The following is a 19,882-nucleotide window of genomic DNA, read 5'->3' on the forward strand; positions in this document are numbered from 1 at the left end:
AGAATCAGGCTCCGGCTGTAGAGGGAGAAGGCATATACCATCCCACTCGGCTTCCTGCACCCGCTTGCCTTTCAGCTATCTTTTACAGCTAACTCCATGCCAGTTGAAAACCAACTACCGGAGCAAGGCACTCACGTGAGGGAAAATCCAACATATATCACCTCAGGAATTCTCAACTGAGGGAGGGACCATTTGGTATCACCATAGGATAGCGGAGCTTTTCTTTGTCTATATTCCAAAATCTGAAGCAGTCGCCATAGGAAGATGCACATGCATCATCTGCTGGAGACGGAGAATACTGGCAGGCTGGAGTCACTGCAGGAGTATATATACTGTGGGGCAGATTTTCAAAGAGGTACGCATGTAAGATACGCGCATACCCCCCCCGAAAACCTGCCCCAAGTTCCTCCTGCGCGAGCCGAGCCTATGTTGAATAGGCGCGTCCCCGGCGCGCAAGCCCTGGGATGCGCATAAGTCCCGGGGCTTTCCTGAGGGGGTATGTTGGGGGTGTGTGTCGTGGTGACGCATCATTCGGGGGCGGGGCCGTGGGTGTTGTTCCGGCCCGGGGGCGTTTCGGGGGCATGGCCGAGGCCTTCGAAACTGCTCCTGGGCCGGGGAACCGCACGCCGGGCGGCTGGCTGGCAGGTGTAACTTTCACAATAAAGGTAGGGGGGGTTTAGATAGGGCTGGGGGGTGGGTTAGGTAGGGGAAGGGAGGGGAAGGTGCGGGGGGTGGTGGAAGGAAAGTTCCCTCCAAGACCACTCCGATTTCGGAGCGGCCTTGGAGGGAATGGAGGCAGGCTGCGTGGCTTGGCGTGCGCAGGCTGCCGATTTTGCACAGCCTTGCGCGCGCTGACCCCGGATTTTAAAGGATACGAGTGGCTACGCACGTATCTATTAAAATCCGGTGTACTCTTGTTTGCGCCTGGTGCGCGAACAAAAGTACGCGCAGGCGTACTTTTTTTAAATCTACCCCTGTGACGTCAGCTTGCTCTGTCTCCATCTGCTGGCAGGGGAGCATAAACTCACTGGTCCTGAGTCTGTCTGTCTACACGCTAGGAAAATGTATTTTTTGACTTGATCAGAAGAAATCAATTTTCCTTTATGGCCACACAATTTAGACATCTGAGTCAAGAGGCACCTAATATGATACACTTCAGCAAGCTCAGCAAAATAACAAACAAAGAAGTGGGATTATAATGGACACTTGTATTGAGTACCCATTGCAATTGGGCATCCGTTGCAATAAACGATTGAGTGCTACAGATATACAATTCTCCCTTAGTGCGCCCTTTTTAAAGCTGCCTGCATTGGGCTCCCAGGGCATGTGGCTGTGGGCTCGTTAATACAACGAGCGCTCAATACTTGCGCGTGTTTTAATGCCTCGGCTCCTGTGTGTGCTGGGAAATGGCTGTGTCTGACCCTAGTTCTGCTTGGAACAAAAGATGGCAAGTTGCTGACTACATAAAGTGGTAGTTACTTTGCTGGGCAGACTGGATGGACCATTTTGGTCTCTATCTGCCATCCTTCACCATCTTACTCTGTATATGTTGGGGGATAGCTGTGTGACGCTGCTTCTGCCTGGAGGAGAGGAAGTGATGATGTGTGTGTGCGCTGGGGGACGGGTGTGGAACATCAGTTCTTTGTGGAGGAGCGGGAGAGCTGTTGCGTGATTTTGAACGGCTATAGATGGAATAAATGCTGCACATCCTTCCCTTCCTCTGACTACCTGCAGATGGAAGAGCTGGGTTCAAGCAGACGGTTCTTGGAGTCTTCAGACAAGGCTTGTAGCAAGCTGTCCTCCACCGGGATCGGAAGGTCGGGAATAGGATCTGGAAGCTCCATATAAATGAGCTGCACAACGAAAAGAGAGTAAGAGCAGTTAGGCCACGGCACCATGAAACAGCAACCAGGGCCCCAACACAAACAACAACAGGGGCCATGACACTGAGGAACAGCAGATGGAGCCATGGCACTAAGAAAGAGAAACTGGAGCCACAGCACTGAGTCACAGTAGCACTGGCCGTCTATTCATTTTAATGGTGATGGGTTCTGATGCTTTGCCTATTGTACATCACCTGGGGCTCCTGGGATAGGTGATTGATTGATTTAATTAAATACAAACTGTGACACAGTAACATCATAGATGTTAGCAGATAAAGACCACTTGGCCCATCCATTCTGCCCGGTTAATCCTGTCCCTACTACTAAGCATATTTATTTATTTATTTATTTATTTATTTATTTAAATGCTTTTAAAATATACCGACATTCATAGGACATATCATGCCGGTTCACAATCAACATTGTAAAGGAGGAAGAGGAAATTACAAATAACAGGGAGGGGGGAGGTGGAGCAGTGAAGGAAAAAGGAGAGGATGGGGGTCAGGTGACAGTAAGCGCAGAAGTTGCGGGAAGGAGAAAGGTAGTGAAGTGCTAGGGGAGAGAGAAATTGATAGGAACTGTGTTAAAAAACTGAGAATAAAAAATTAACAAATTTACAAAATCAGCAATTCCCTAGGATGCATCCCAGCTGCCAGCCATTGAAGCTCGATGACTTATAGGATGCAACTGCTTGGAAAATCAGTTTTTGTCTTTCTCTGTGGTTCTGTACCATCCTGGGTGGATGAGCACACAAGCCCTGCCAACCAAAGCAAGGCTGAGGCCTCCAGCCCAATTCCTCAACCTTGTTCTTACCACTGAATGTTCTGCTGAATGTACCCAGATCACTGTAGGACTGCATCTCAGTGTGACTAAAGTTACTCACATTACTTTGAATGTGCAAGCTAGCCAGATAGCTTTGACCTTCCCAGAAACACCCATACCCATTTTATCTTGGGAAACAGCTAAGAGGGGGTAGGAATTTAAAGCCTCGAGCTTTGTCCCGGTTAACTCAAACGTTTTCCGGCAAACCCCTCGGAATTATCAACTTCTGGAAAATGAGTAAGCTCAGACTAAAAGGGTAGAAAGAAAAACCAAGAAATCATGAGCAATCCTCTCAAATGGGTATAAAAAGTGTATTACACTCAATAAAAATACTTTAATACAAAAAAAAAAAAGAGAGAAAACGCATTTCGTCAAGGGTAGTAAAAAAACAACGTAATAACAAAATAGAATCCAAGCAGAAATCTGAGAAAAGACATGAAAATGATCAAATCTCTGCGAGAGGGAACATATCAACGGGGACGGTATCTCAGATGTGGTAATGGACGACCTTCTGGGATCCAGTGATCACTGGATGGCGAGCTTCAGTATTTGAGCACAGGAGATGAAGGTTCGTTGTAAGGCGAGGGTCCTGGAGTTCAGGAAAAGTAACTTTCTAAAAGTGGGGGAGTAACTCAAGGAGTCGTTAGCTGGATGGGAAAATCTAGGGGAAGCAGAAGAGCAGTGGGCAAAGTAGCAGCTGAAAAGGTCAGCGTTCATAAACTACAAGAGATCACAAAAAGAGGAAGACAGGCGACAATATCTGGGAAAGCTAAGGACAATTCAATGGCATATAATGTAGCACTTTTCAAAAGCTCTCTTACTTAAGTAAAGTGCATTTACTCATGTAAAACCCAATTTTAAGCATGTAAAATTAGGCTCTAAGAGAACTGGGAAAGTAGACAGGAATGTAAAAATTCAAATGGAAGAAAAAATAGCACATATGGTAAAATGGGGGGAGGGGGGTCAAGATTTAATATTTTTTTTTAGCTCTGTTAGTGGTAGAAGGAAGTGCAAAAGTGGCACTGTCAGACTCAGAGGTGAAAAGGAGGAATATGGAGAGGCTGATGAGGGAAAAGCAAAACTGCTTAACAAATATTTCTGTTTGGTGTTGACTGTGGAAGGGCCTGGAGCAGGACCACACACAACACACACAAATAACACTGGAAATGAGGTAAACCTCATTTGATTTTTAGAAAAGTGTCTTCGTGAAGAGCTAACAAAACATAAAGAAATCCATATTCAACACCACTTAGCTAGATAAGATCCAATTTATCCAGCTAAGTGGTGCGTTTTAAATATTTGGCCATGGTTAGCAGCTGCAGCACTGAATATGTAAGCTAAGTTAGTCAGGGAAGTCTATCTGGCTAACTAGGCAAGCCAATATGGACCTCAAAATAGATAAGGCATTGGGGGCTGGATGGGATACATCCGAGGGTACTGAGGGAACTTAGAGATGTCCTGGCAGCTCCGCTGGTGACCTTTTCTGTGCTTCCTTAGAGTCGGGAGTAGTTCTGGGGGACTGGAAAAGGGTGGATGTGGTTCCTGCTCATAACAGTGGAAGTAAGGAGGAGGAGGCTGGGAACTGCAGGCCGGTTAGTCTGACCTCTGTGATGAGCAAACTAATGGAATCGCTGCTAAAACAGAGGAGAGTGCAGTTTCTGGAATCCAATGGATTGCAAGATGGATTTTACCAGTGATGGATCTTGTCAGACAAATCTGATCAATGTCTTTGATTGGGAGACGAGCGAGTTGGATAAAGGGAGAGTGCTAGATGTAGTGTACTTGAATTTCAGCAAAGCCTTTGACACAGTTCAGCATTGGAGACTTACAAATAAATTGAATGATCTTGGTATGGGCCCTAGAGTGACTGACTGGGTTAGAAACTGATTTGAGTGGGAGGCACCTTCAAAAGAATATAAACAGATGGAGTCGCTCCAGAGGGAGGCTACTAAAATGGTCAGTGGTCTTCATTCTAAAGCATATGGGATAGACTTAAAAGATCTAAACATGTGCACCCTAGAAGAAAAGTGAGATTGGGGAGATATGATGGAGGCATTCAAATATCTCAAAGGTTTCCATGCACTGGAGGTGAGCCTTTTTCAACAAAAAGGAGGCTGTAGAACATAGAATCATGGGATGAAATTGCACGGGGTAGTGGATGCATGGAACAGCCTTCCATGGAGGTGGTAGAGACAAAAACGGTATCTGACTTCAAGAAGGCAGAGGATAAATACAGGGGATTTCTGAGGGAGCGATGGGAATTGTAAAGCTGACTGGATAGGCCATCGCGTTTCTTTATTTCTGTGTGTGATGACCCTTTGGGATTGTCACTATAGTTGCCCTAGTTCTTACCCTTTTTAAGCTGGGATAGGAGTGTGGCAGTCGGAAAAGGGGAGGCATCATTCTGAACAGCTCTTCCATAGAGGTTACTGGAATTGTGAGCCCCTGAGAGTAGTAAAGAAGCTTTCAGCAATGGAAGAGTGGGCAGGACAGTTTGGGTTTCGAAGTTAGTGGAAACAGGAGATGTTTTCCCTTGGTTGAATTTTGTGCCTTTCTGGAGACCAGGCAACTCTATTTGGAATCCCTGAAGGAGTGGGAGGAATTTTACCCTTCCAGTCACTCCCTGTCTTGCTGGGTGTGCTCCAAAGCACTTTTTTGGACTTTTGTTATGTTTTGGAGGTTTTTCTGAGACCCCTAGTTTTGGGTCTGGGAGGAAATTATGGGGAAACCTTTTTTCTAGGTGGGCCAGGATAAGAAAGACTCTGCCCCTCCGTTCCTCAAACTTGAGGGACATGGAATGATGGTGACGCACTGCAATCAATTCCTGGGTTTGGATTCGGTTAAAGCAGATTTTGGTTTTGAGAAGATCTGGGAGAAAGGTGTTTGCTACCAGCCTTCCTGCCCTGAAGGTGGGGCATCTGGAGAGCTGTAGTTTTCCATGCTGGACTTTTCCTATGAAAAATCTTGTTGGCACATCTGAAGAGAAGACCTGTGAGTAATATTGTTTGAAAAATTTTGAAGACCCCCCTTCATCTTGGAAGAGAGAGAGCGAGATTGTGGGGAGACTGCACAAAGGCTACCAGATTTTGAAAATAGGGGTTGGGGGGTGGGTTCTACCAAAACAAGGATACATCTGTCACCTGGGAAGCTTAAGGCATGGAGGCTGAGAGTTCCCCTTACCCTGGCATTGAGAGACCCTTGTAGAAAAAAGTGAGACATGCAAATTCCATTTATTTGACAAGAATCAATGTGAACAGTACCAATTATCCATGCAAGCACTTTGACGATAAAGACTAATTTTGGACTCTCAATTTGAGCCTCCGGAGTTTTTGTTGGTGCTTGCATCCTTTAACAGTGAAAGAGACACGGTGTCATCCCTGGCACCCAGGTTCGTTCTTTATTTATTTATTTATTTATTTAATGTTTTTATATACCGGCAATCATGAAAACATATCTTGCTGGTTTACATAAAACGGGGGTGCAGTAGATAGATAGGTTCTTGGAGGAGAAATTCCTTCTCTTCCCCCCCTCCCCTGCCACCAAAAATGAAACCTACCCTGGGGTCAAAGAAAACTATGTGAGAGTGTGTGAAGTTGGAGTATGGCCCTAAGAACCCTATGTGCACTTATGCCAATTTCAAGCAGGGGTTACATATGAATACATCAATCACATTTTCAAAAACTGAGAACATAAACATAGGTGAAGCAAATGATAGAATAATTGTGAATTGATCCTGATCTTCCAGGTTCTTTTCTTCTGGAGTCGATCTATGTGCTCTCGTTCTGAATATTTATGGTGATATTTCACTGTAGTCTTGTCACATGACTTCTCATTGCCCACATAGCCACTGTAACAGGGGCTTTTGGCCTTTGCACCATCTCTGAGCTGGTTCCATGGCTCTCGTTGCTGGTGACTTCTCATTTTTCTTCAGCTATTCTTTATGGATTCAGTCCTATTTTTCTTTTTGTTTTATGTTGATTGACATTCAGCTACTATCTCTGAAATTTCTTCATGTAAATAAACCATCATTACATATTTTTAAAGATTGTTTATTTGGGGTTTGTGTCCTTTTTTTCTCTTTCTCACTGTCCCATTTAGTGAATCGTCTTCCTGCTGGCTCTGTGGTGTTAGGTTTTCACATCCTTAAATCAGTTGGGTTCCTTCCACAGGTGGAGCCTCTTACAGTTAGCTCCTTCCACAAGAAGGGGGACCCAACCCCTGTCCAGTCAGCCTCCTAACTTATGCATGATGTTACAAAATCACCCTGTATTGATGCAATGAGAATTGTGTTCTTTTGCCATTTTACGTAGCATTAAGCATACTAACTGCATTGCTTTTTCTCACTATATATTCAGAGCTAAGAATCCAACTTTTGTTCATATGGCTGTTATACTTTCATTTCCGATTCATTTTGTTGCAGAGCCTTTCTAATCTACAAATAAATGGCACCGCTTTTTCAGCTTTTAAGTTTATATCCTGTTGTTTTATTCAGATTTCTTTGTAACAATGTTTTCTTGTTTTACTGTGATCTTGGTTTCTAACTCACCTATTATAAAATATGTGCTCTTTTCTTAGAATTTCTTTTTTTTCAGGCAACAATATGTTCCTCAGACTATTTTATGTCTGATTTGTATTATTGTCAAGTACCCTGTTCTATCATTCACATATTTTATAAAAACTCTAACGGGTAGATTTTCAGAGGCCTACGCACGTAAATCCCGGTACGCGCGCAACTGCCAGGCCTCTTAAAAGGGCGGGCCGGGGGCGGGGCCTGGGTGGGGAGGGGCGGGGCATCGCCATCGAACGTTGTCCTGAAGACTCGCGCACCGGCTGGCTGCCGGCACGCACAACTTACTTCAGCCTGGGGACCCGAATTAAGTTCTGAAACAAACCAAACAAAAAAAATATAGGAAGGGTTTAGAGGGTGGGAAAAAGAGGGGAAGAGGGAGGGAGTTTAGGTAGGGAAGTTCCCTTCCAGTCCGCGCCTTAATTGGAGCGGACTGGGAGGGAACTGGGAAGGCCCGAATGTGTCGCCATGCGGAGGTTGCAATAATTCTTTCCCCCTTGCGTGTGCCGCCCGCACCTACGTGTGCAGATTATAAAATCCAGTCTGCATGTGCGCATGGCCATTGCATTTTATAATCTGCCCGCACATGTTATAAAATCGGCGCGTCCATGTGTACGTGTCGGGGAGCGCGCGCACATTTTAAAATCTACCCCTAAATCTCACACACCTCATTTTTTGCAGATTGTTAGTTTCATTCATTGCCCCTCCTTTCAGTTTTTATCCTCGAGATCGGTCCCAGATGGAAACACATCAGGTTCCATTTGAGATCTATAGACGCTGGTTCTTCTTGAGTATTTAAAGTGAATTTTCAAAAGTTGCACAATAAAAAAATATCCCTTACGCGTATAAAATCGCACATATGCAAGTGTGATGCTTTGGTAGTAGTTCCTGCATAGAAAAAGGGATCTGTACATTCAAAGCAGCATTTCTTTTCCCTTGTCTGAGAATAATAGGGATGAGAAATGTGTAGGGCTACATCCCCCAGAATTCCTTGCTGTCTGACTTTGGCAAAGAGCCAGCAGGGATGAATCTACTTTGGATGGGGCCAGCACCATCCCATTAGCAGTGGTTTCAGGTGTATAAGAAGCTTTTTTCAGTAGTAGGGGAGAGCAGGAGGACAGGCAGCGTGGCAGACACCAACAGCTCCCCTCCAGTCCCAGCTATGGAGGAGGAAGCAGCAGAGGAGGACTCTGAGACTTACTGGAGAAAGTTAAGTTAAATACTATAATTACATAGGAAGGAATTGTTAGTTTAATTGCTGAAGACTGACTTTAGGGAAAAGAAAATGTGATATCTGTGCACAAGACTTCTGACAAGTCATGTTGAAGAGCAAAACAGCAGGGAGATTACGCTTAGCTGTGCAACATTGAGAAGCTTGGTTTAGTTTCACAAGCACAGCCGCAAACTGGTTGCAGCTGATCAGGAGCTTGGTAGGTAATTGCCTGCTAGAAAAATTGTGTGCTTAGTCCCACAGTATTGCTCTAAAGTGTTTGAAACTAACAGGGACTTATCAATTGGTTGTTTACTAAACAAAACTATATGTTCAGTCCAAGAGTACTGCTTCAAAGTGTTTGCAGTTAGCAGAACCTTCTTAATTGGTAGCCTGTTAAGAGAAACTACCTGTTTAAGGTTTGAGGGTGCTGATGAGAGTGCTTGCAGCTAATGGAGTCTTCTTAATTATCTGCTAGGGGGAATCTGCATAATGGGTTAATAGTACTGCTGAAGAGGAACTCCAACTAACAAGAGTCTTTAAGAAGATCTGTGTGTTGGATTCAAGAGTGCTGTTTTAGAGGGCTTGCAGTTTACACAGAATTGTTAACTAATTGGCCATTAGAAAAAACTGCAGGTTTGGTTAAAGAACTACATGGAAGTAAGGCCACAGGAGGTATATGTTTGTGAAACCTTAACCTGGGAATACTGATACTAAATTAATGGAAGCTGTCTGTAATAAGCTTAAATTGTTCTTTCAGGCTATAAGAAGTATTAAATCCTGCACTGAAGCTAATTAACGTTAAACCTCCTAATCTCTGTGATGTTTTGGGGTGGAATCTAAGTACTACTGTTGTGTAACTAAAGGAGAAGGGAGATAAAACTCTGTTCTAGTGTATTTCAGTGGTTGTATGATGACTGGGGAAAGCCAGGTGTTAATAAAAGGTGTAGGCTTTCAAGCTTCACCCTCTTACATTTTATGGGAGTGAAGTGGCTGGCTAAAGTGGTAGAAAAGCAGAGAGGGAACTATTACTAAAGGTATACCTTGGGTTTTAAGACAAAGAAGTAGGGCATGGTATGTCTGCCCTTACTGCCAATATACTGGCAGACCCACTAATAACCTTAAGGCTCCTGCACAGAATTAAGCCTACTACAGCGTCCCCTGGTGGACCAGAAGCAGGAGTATCCCTACAGCAAGTATATGCTTTTTTTTTTTTTTAACTCAATATACACATGCAAATCAGGGTCTGTAAGCAAATTTAGACATAGAAAAAAGGGGCAGGCTAAATGCAATGTCAAGGAGGGGCCAACAGTTACATGAGTAAGCTGCTAGTTTGTAAGCAATTTATGCATGTAAATGTGGCACCTTGCTTGCATATATTTACTCCTGCTCAATATCAGGAGTAAGTGATCATAAACATCTTAAATATGGAAAAAATGACTGGGCAGGGAGTCTGGGTAAAATGAGGTTACTCCAGGCTGAAAATCCAGGAAGGTCTTCATGAGCTGTAGACTGGTTGAACCAGGGGTGGACTGGCCTATGGGGGATCAGACATTCCCCAGTGGGCCGGTCGTTCTGGTCACTTCTCCTCAGCACCTGCTCCGCCACACCCCCTTCCACCGGCAGCTGAATAAAAAGGTAAGCTGGGCCTGGCACATCTCTCCCAGCTCGCACCTGAAAAGGAGGCCCGGCAGAGCCCCAAGCATCTCCCCCTCCACTTACAGCTGAAGAAGAGATCCAAGTGGGCTGCAGGTACCCAGCCTCTCACATGTGGCAGAGGAAAAGGCCTAGGGGGACCACTGACACGTCCCCTCCTGCCCACAACTGAAGAAAAGAACCAGCAGGGTAGTTTGTGGTGAGCAAACTAATGGAATCACTGCTAAAACAGACATTTCCCCTCCTGCCTATTGAAGAGGTTCAATTTCGGGACCCCCCTGAAGTACGAAAGAGCAACTGAACATCCTCCGACTAATCATGCCAGCAGTGAAACGCACAGCCATCTTGAACATACTAATATTTGCAACGCAAATGATACGTAATGCGTAGTGACGCAGTAACGCACTAATTTTTAGCGTAACGTAACGTAACTCCATTTTGGAATAATACTTTGTATTGTATTAATACGAATGACAATGTAAAATGTCTAACACGTCAATTAAATGACGAAACAATAGTCTGATCTTAAGCTACACCTACTAGTGGACCACGCTAGCTAATGCTTGTTCAGCAACTTGTGAAATGTTTGTTCAGCAAAAACCAGAACGCATGTGTGAAAGATAAGAGTTGTAAAGTGCATAAAAGTTTGCTCCGAAGGGGGCGTGGCATGCAGTTGTACTGAGCCTTTGTCTTAGCTGCATCTTGCTGGCAATAAAAGTCTATCTTTACGGATCAGTTGTCTGGACCTCCTTACTGACTAAAAAGAGACGGTTACATTTGGCGAGCCAGCCAGGAGGTACCGGGGACGCTATTTTAGCCCCCCAGTGGGTCCGGTAGTTTGGTGGCGGAGCGATCCCCCAGACGCACCTGGTGAGTGGCCACCGCTGAGTTCAGCGATCAGGTTTCTGAGGGGACCGTTCCACAGAAATTCTTCTGAGACCTCTGGGCTGGTGATCTGGGAAGAAGGCTTTCGTGACGATCGGAAGAACCCTGCAGGCGAGTATTATGGGAATGATGGGAAAAGTGAAGAATAGCTAAAAGAGTAGCAAATAACCGGTCCATCCGTGAGGGGACCGAGGGGGCTTTGATCACACCCCAAGCGGTGGTTTGGTAGGAATTGCATTCCGAAAGCCACGCGCATAAAAAGAGGAAAAAAAAAGAAGTAACGCGTACGATAGTGGGAATAGGTTTCTTGTTGTGTGAAAGAGAGTGAATGGCCTCGCAGTTCTAGGCCGGGCTGACCGCTACCTAGTCGGGGCGATTGTGACCCTTTTGTGTCTGACGGATACGGACCCCTTACCTATCCGTCTTCCCTTCCCTCCTTTGTCTGTGAATTCTATCCTAATGGGAGGGGGCTATTCAACTCCACTAAAAGTTATGACGGAACACTATAGTGAAGTGTTCGATAAACGTAAATGTACGAAGCCCGGAATGGTTCAGCGATGCACCCATAGGTGGCCCGGTTTGTGTGTAAATTGGCCTCCGGAAGGAACTTTCAATTTCCAAACGGCCACAAGGGTCTTGAAAATAGTTGAGAAAGCAGAGAATCCGGGTTGCCCTGAGGATAACTGCTTGGATTGCAGTTATCGAGAATCCTCCGAAGTGGGCAAAGAAGTTAGTGGAGGGAGCCGCCCTCGTAATGGTGGCGCAAGTAAACAAAATGGGAGACCGGAAGTCCTCAAACCGGAAAAGAAAGGGAAGGGCGGCCATCTTAGGAATAAAGGACCATGCGTCATCTGCGGCGGCCATGTTTGTAGTGCAAGGGAACTCACGGACTCAAGAAAAAAAAATTAAACCCCTGCCGCCTGCAGTACTGCCTGACGCAGAAGATCTTCTGCCGCCACCCTATGCCCCTAGCTGCCCTCAATCGTATAATGCGCCACCAGATCCCCCAGCTCCCGCCGCTGCCCAAGTTGATCATGAAATAATGCCGATTCCCGAAGTACGGCTTGAAGCGGAAGCGGCGGCGGCAAAAGTTGAAGACGGCGGCGAGTCGTCCGTGTCAGGCGGCACTCGCAGTAAAACCCAAGCCGCAAGTTTGCAACTACCAATTAGAGAAACAACCACCGTAGTTCCCGTGGTCCCTACTGAAGAAAACGAGTATAATACTACGCAAACTATAAAGTTGTTTACTTACATACCTTTCACTTCCAGCGATCTTTTTAACTGGAAACAGCTCGGCCCCTCTTACGCTGATAATCCAGATCAGATGCTAGATTTTTTACGAGGAATTTTTGCAGCCCATAACCCCAACTGGGCTGACATTCGGCATCTCGCCTCCATCCTTTTTACCACCGAAGAACGCCGACAAATACAATTAAACATGGAAGAAGCAGCTCGGCTGGGAGCCGGGTCAGACGGTAATCCAGATGAAGTAGTGAGAGAGCATGCCCCTGTCGCCGATCCCAACTGGGATTTCCAGACGGCTGCAGGGCGAGCCCGCATTGCTGCATACCAAGTCGCCTTTCTCGGAGCTTTAAAGAAAGGAAAGCAGAAAGTCATGAATATGGGAAAGATCCACGATGTGGTGCAAGGAAAAGATGAGACTCCTGGAATCTTTTTGGAGAGATTGATGGATGCGTATCGGCAATACAGTCCGTTCGACCCAGAGGACCCCAAGAGTCAGTCCGTCATAGTGATGAGCTTTGTCGGACAATCCTGTCCCGATATCCGCCAGAAGCTACAGAAATCAGAGGGATTTGAGGGAATGACTATTAGCCAGTTAAAAGCCATGGCTGATAGAGTTTATGTAAACCGAGAGCCGGACGGAGACAAGAAAGAAAAGAAAGAAAGTAGAAAGTTAAGAGAAAGTGTTAGTTTGTTAGCCGCAGCGCTGGAAGAAACGAATTTTGGAAACTCGGCCAGGCACTATCAGGGATATCCTGGGCCGAGAGGAAGGGGCAGGTCACCCTCGAGGGGACCGCCCAGAGGACGAGCTAGTAGAGGAGGATCGTTTAGGGGTGGAAGGATGCCGTTGGGAGCCAATCAATGTGCATTCTGTAGACAAGAAGGACACTGGAAGTCTGAATGCCCAGAGTCCCTGCAAATGAAGCAGGAAGGATATACTCCGTCCAAACCAAAGGAAGCTGAATGGCAGATGACTGTAGGAGAAACCTCTAGCGAAGGCAGTAGTGAAGCATGACTAGAGAAGGGAATTCTTCCATTCGATCCCTTAGTAGAAATCAAGGTAGGAACTGAGACATTTAAGGGATTGTTAGATACCGGGGCACAAAGATCAGTCATGACTACCGCTATTACCACGCCCACTTCGAAAAACATTTCTATTGTAGGGGCCTCTGGAAAGCCACTTATCGCTCCCTTTCTTCAGAAACGACAAGTTCGAGTGGGAGGACAATTAGTATCTCATCAGTTTCTCTACGTCCCGGGATGCCCAGTTCCCCTCATAGGGAGAGACCTTCTTTGTAAGTTAAGAGCCAACTTACAATTCGAATCGACAGGAGAAATAAGAGCATCCTTCGCTGATAACCCAGTCTCTCTCATCTGTCCACTCCAAGAAGAATGGAGATTACATCTCCCCATAGTCGAACATACTACTACGCACCGATATGGAGAAAACACCGTCCTCAACGAAAAGCGCAGACAGCTAATGGACAGTATACCTAAAGTATGGGCTGAACAAAACCCAGGAGGAATAGCCATCAACGCTACCCCTATTTGGATCGAGATGAAACAGAATGCACAGGTGATAAATCAATCTCAATACCCCATTCCTTATATGGCCAGACAAGGAATTCAGATACACCTGCAAAGATTGTATGATTTGGGCATTCTCCGGCGAATCCGATCTGCTTGGAACACCCCTCTGTTGCCAGTAAAGAAGCCTGGATCAAATGACTATCGACCAGTACAAGACTTAAGAAAAGTGAATAGTCAAGTAGCAGATCTAGTAGCCCTCGTCCCAAATCCGTACTCAATCCTGGCTCAAGTCTCTCCTGCATCAAAGTGGTACAGTGTCATTGATCTCAAAGATGCCTTCTTCTCCGTCCCGGTGGCGGAGGAATGTCAAAAGATTTTTGCTTTCACATGGGAAGATGCAGATACTGGAGTAAAGCAGCAGTACACATGGACTAGGTTGCCTCAAGGGTTTAGGCACTCACCTACGCTGTTCGGTGAGCAACTGGCAAAAGATTTAAAGATGTATCAAGTAAAGTATGGGCCAGTCATACAATACGTGGATGACCTTCTGTTGTTTCGAGAGACGTACCTCGAATGTGCGGTATCCACTCTTCAGCTGCTAAAGACGTTGTACTCAAAAGGGTATCGTGCAAGTAAAAAGAAAGCTCAAATCTGTGAATTGGAAGTAGAGTATTTAGGCTTCCAAATACGTGGAGGAACCCGATGTCTGGGGATTTCTCGCACCAGTTCTATAAGAGATCAACCTGTACCCACTTGCAAGAAAGAGCTCCGGGCGTTCCTTGGAGCTGCAGGATACTGTAGGCTGTGGATTGCTAACTATGCAGTTATTGCCCAACCCCTGTCCGACAAACTGCGGGGTAAAGAGGCAGAATCTCAACCCTTCCAATGGGAAGGAAACGAACTGGCAAGCTTACGTCAACTAAAAGAAGCCTTAATTGAACCACCTGCCTTAGGATTGCCAGATGTGATGAAACCATTCCATCTATTCGTCGACGAGAAAAAAGGCATGGCCATAGGGGTATTGACTCAAACCTTAGGCTCATGGGAACGACCTGTTGCATATCTGTCAAAAGGAATGGACAATGTGTCAAAAGGATGGCCGGGATGCCTCCAAAGCATTGCTGCTGCATGTCTACTGATACCCGAAGCTGTTAAGCTAACATTTGGACAGATTTTACAAGTAACAACTCCTCATACTATCCAAGGACTGCTAGAGACCCATGGACCAAAATGGATGACAAATTCACGTCTTGTAAAGTACCAAGCGTTATTATGTGAAACTCCAGAAATTCAAATACAGGACAGTAAAAACCTGAATCCTGCAACTCTACTCCCAACCCCCACTTCAGTTTCTCATAAATGTGGGGAAATTATGGCAACAGTACATTCCAGCCGACCCGACTTACGCGACCAACCCTGGCAAGGAGCATGGACTTTATTCACTGATGGAAGCAGCCAGGTTATCAATGGAATCAGGGTCGCTGGGTATGCTGTAGTCTCCGAAGACGACATTGTTGAAGCCGAGCCCCTACCCCCAGGGACATCAGCGCAAAAAGCTGAACTAATTGCGCTCACAAGGGCTCTGCAGTTGGCAGAAGGAAAAACTGTAAATATTTATACTGATTCAAAGTACGCTTTTCCTTACGATCCAAGTGCATGGAGCTTTATACAAGGAACGAGGATTCCTAACTGCAGAAGGGAAACAAATAGCTAATGCATCGGAGATACATCAATTGCTAGACTCTGTATGGGCACCAAAGAAGGTAGCTGTCATGCATTGTAAAGCCCATACAGGGAGAACTGATCCCATCGCCAAAGGAAACCAATGGGCAGATAAGACTGCGAAAGAAGCAGCACGTGTGCAATCACCACATACTTCAACTCCCGCTTGCCCACTTCTACAGTTCACGAATGAAACCCCCATTTATTCAGCGGAAGAAAATGATTGGGCACAAACCGAACAATTTCATCAGCAGGATGGGTGGTGGATTGTACAAGAAGATAGGGTATGGATACCCGACGCCCTGGCATGGACTGTTGTCAGGGAAGCCCATAATAAAACCCATCTCGGCCGAGATGCATTAGCAACACTGTTGGCAAAAACTTACTACATTAATAGACTCTTTCAGCTAACTAAATATGCTGTTAACCAATGTGTTACCTGTGCAAGGAACAATCCCAGAAATGGACCTGGTCCAGCCCCTGGACATATATTGCGAGGAACAACTCCGTTTCAAGTTTGCCAAATCGACTTCACCCACATGACTGCTTCAAAAAGATACAAAGCAATGCTGGTAGCTGTCTGTACTTATACCGGATGGATCGAAGCCATACCCACTCGAACTGAGACTGCCAAGGAAGTAGTAACATTGCTTCTCCACAAAATTTTACCACGATACGGATTACCACGGCAGATAAATTCAGATAATGGACCAGCTTTCACCAGTGAAGTCACGCGACGTCTGAGTCAAATTCTAGGCATCCAATGGCACCTGCACTGCGCCTGGAGACCTCAAAGTAGTGGAGCAGTTGAACGAGCTAACAGGACACTAAAAAATCAGCTCGCTAAATTGTGTCAGGAAACAAAGACTAAATGGCCAGACATCCTGCCATTAGCTCTACTACATGTCCGATGCACCCCACGGAAGTCGGGTTTAACACCTTATGAAATGATGTACGCAAGGCCTCCACCTCTTCCATCTTTTCCTGAATCGCTGCAAATACAAGGGGAAATGTCTCTCAGTAACCAACTCAAAGGACTATATAACACAGTTATTGCGATTCAAAAATACACCTGCGACACTGAACCATTAGTCCTGCTAAACCCGATTCATCCATACCAGATTGGGAATTCGGTGTGGATAAAAGACTGGGATGAGTCTGATTCCCTCCAGCCCCGATGGAAAGGGCCGTACACTGTATTGCTAACTACTCCGACAGCTGTCAAAGTTTTTGGATGTTCTTCATGGATTCATTGGACACGTCTCAAACCAGCTTCAGCCAACTGGCAGGTCTCCAGGATTGGAGACCACAAATTAAGATTCACCCAAGGCAGGCCCAATGCTAGTCCTGAGTAAAAAGATATCAGTAACTGCAACTGAATATTAATGTGTCCATTTCTTTCCTTCCTTTCAGAATCCATTACTTATGAATGCAACCATCTACGTCATAAAGCAATGTCACAGATTCCGACTTCCAAGATCTACGTTGCATCCATCTTCTACATTCACTTACTACTCTTTTGTACACCGACTACCTCTGTTTTCCTGTCCTTGAGCAAGAATTGCACCGAATGTATCAAGCTAATTCGTACTACCACTCAAACTGGATTTCAAGTTGTCTCAACAATCATCCACCAATCTCAACCACCAACTTCCTGTGCCACACTACCTGCTTGCGCCCTGAATACTACTCAAGGCTATCAGTCCTTCCATCGATGTTTAGAAACTGGCAAAGTCATATGTCATACCCCAACCACTCCTAAGTACTACAACATCACCCTCACTGCAGGTCTACCAAAGAGCTACACATCAAGTATTGTCCCAGAAGGAAAAGGCATCTTGTACTACATCAACTCCACTAAGGTTCTTATGGGAAGTGAAACGATTGTCACAATAACGTTCGATGCCTGTGAAGCCATTGATAAACACCCAAATGCACTTCACTGTGGGTCTCAAGCCTGGAGAAATTCCTATGTCTACAATCACAAATACCTCTGCCCATACAACCGGGCAGCTAATCCATCCAGTTGGCTGCCATGCGGAGGGGACCTGACACTGTCAGGATGGTCTTTAGTTTGTGATTACACCGGCGGAGGTTATCATGGCTGCCACGGAATAGGACGGTTAACTGCAGTAAATGGTAATACAGTATCGATACAATGGCCTCTAAGAAGTGAAGGAATCCCTTGGCAAGATACTTGGGGATTTGGTATCGACGGAACTGGAAAAGACCCCATGACCTACATTACCATCACCCAGCGAAAAGACAAACCTCGTCCAATTATTCACCAGACTACTGTGGTGGGTTATCAATCCTTCTTCGATGAAATATCTCATGCCTCTGAGGAATTAAAGAAACATACAATTTCTCAACAAGTAAAAAACCTGTTTGTCAATTTGGCAGAAAACATAGCTCTCTCTCTCGAAGTCAAGAACTGTTTTGTATGTGGAGGAACAGATACAGGAGAGCAATGGCCATGGGAAGCTAAGGAAACCTTCCAATCCGATCTTAACACCTTGAATACCACTGTAACCTATAACCGTAAATCTCATCCATATGAGTGGGCACTACAGACTGATGTTATTGGCAGACTATGTATCTCTCGACAACATTCACGCATCTATACCGTGCCTGTTGGAAATTCTCCATGCACAGGAGTTCTTACTGCCAACCTTACCACCCAGACATGGTGGCAGACTGAAAATTCTACCATGCCAACTCCCATCTGGACTGACTCGATTTTGAACAAGACATGGACAGCTGCAGGCGTTGCCACTACCGTTTTCAATGCTCCAGATGGTTATTATTATGTATGTGGACGAAGAGCCTATGAACAATTACCAACAAACTGGTATGGAACTTGCTTCTTGGCTACAATTCGGCCAAGTTTCTTCCTACTTCCCATCACTGCTGGAGAAACTTTAGGAGTTCCAGTATACAGTCCCATGAGACCCAACAAACGTCGCAGCACTCCTAAAGTATCCATAGGAGATTGGAAAGATCAAGAGTGCCCTCCTGAACGAATTGTACAATACTATGGTCCGGCCACCTGGGCTGAGGATGGTTCTTATGGATATAGAACACCTATCTATATGCTCAATCGAATTATAAGACTCCAAGCAGTACTGGAACTCCTGACAAATGATTCTGCCTTGGCTCTCAACATCTTAGCCAAGCAAAACACTAAAATTTTAACAGCTGTCTACCAAAACCGATTGGCTTTAGACTACCTCCTAGCCCAGGAAGGTGGTGTATGTGGCAAATTTAATCTTTCTAACTGTTGTTTACAGGTAGATGACAAGAGTAAAGTCATTGAGGAGATCACTGATCGAATGATCCGCCTGGCCCATGTACCAGTGCAGACGTGGACTGGAATTCTTGACTGGACAGGTTCTTTACCCAACTGGCTCACTTCCATTCCTGGCCTTAAAGAACTCCTCTTTCCTCTGATACTTCTTGTTTTGACATGTATTCTATTTCCTATTTGTCTCCCTCTTATTTTTAGACATCTCCGATCCATGATTGAACATATTGCTGATCGGCGAGCGGCTGCTCACGTCATGATGATTAATAAGTATGTGTCCGTCTCCACATTTCCTTCATCTGATTCTTCTGACTACGACACTAACAATGATTTGGATACTGATTCTGATAAAGAGTACCCAACTACTAACTTATAAGTCTCATAAACTCTAACCTCTAAGCATTACCATAATGGAGCCAACGTGTTGTTGGGGTAAGTCGGGCTACAAAGGGGGGTGACACCAATATGGTCCACCCGTCTCAAACCCGTGAAGCAACCAACGACCTAACAACATATTAGGGCTCACATTCAATGTCATTGGTATTAACTCTTATTGTCGTTTCAGTTACTCTTCAGAGATAAAGTGATACTTCTGCCTTCTCTTCAAAGTTGAAGTATCAAAGGGGGGAATGAAGAGGTTCAATTTCGGGACCCCCCTGAAGTACGAAAGAGCAACTGAACATCCTCCGACTAATCATGCCAGCAGTGAAACGCACAGCCATCTTGAACATACTAATATTTGCAACGCAAATGATACGTAATGCGTAGTGACGCAGTGACGCACTAATTTTTAGCGTAACGTAACGTAACTCCATTTTGGAATAATACTTTGTATTGTATTAATACGAATGACAATGTAAAATGTCTAACACGTCAATTAAATGACGAAACAATAGTCTGATCTTAAGCTACACCTACTAGTGGACCACGCTAGCTAATGCTTGTTCAGCAACTTGTGAAATGTTTGTTCAGCAAAAACCAGAACGCATGTGTGAAAGATAAGAGTTGTAAAGTGCATAAAAGTTTGCTCCGAAGGGGGCGTGGCATGCAGTTGTACTGAG

The 19,882-nt window shown here is 45.2% G+C and overlaps 1 protein-coding gene across 1 annotated transcript in view; it reads right to left on the reverse strand.

Annotated features, from left to right (window-relative positions):
* The window catches only part of WDR97 (WD repeat domain 97), a 378,285-nt gene that overhangs the window by 251,034 nt on the left and 107,369 nt on the right, over positions 1-19,882 (reverse strand). Inside the window, exon 10 of the mRNA XM_029587226.1 lies at positions 1,729-1,853. Coding sequence (XP_029443086.1) covers positions 1,729-1,853 — 125 coding nt within the window. The remainder of the gene's footprint in view (positions 1-1,728; positions 1,854-19,882) is intronic.

The sequence above is a fragment of the Rhinatrema bivittatum genome, chromosome 2 (genome assembly GCF_901001135.1).
Source record: "Rhinatrema bivittatum chromosome 2, aRhiBiv1.1, whole genome shotgun sequence".
NCBI classification, from domain to species: domain Eukaryota; kingdom Metazoa; phylum Chordata; class Amphibia; order Gymnophiona; family Rhinatrematidae; genus Rhinatrema; species Rhinatrema bivittatum.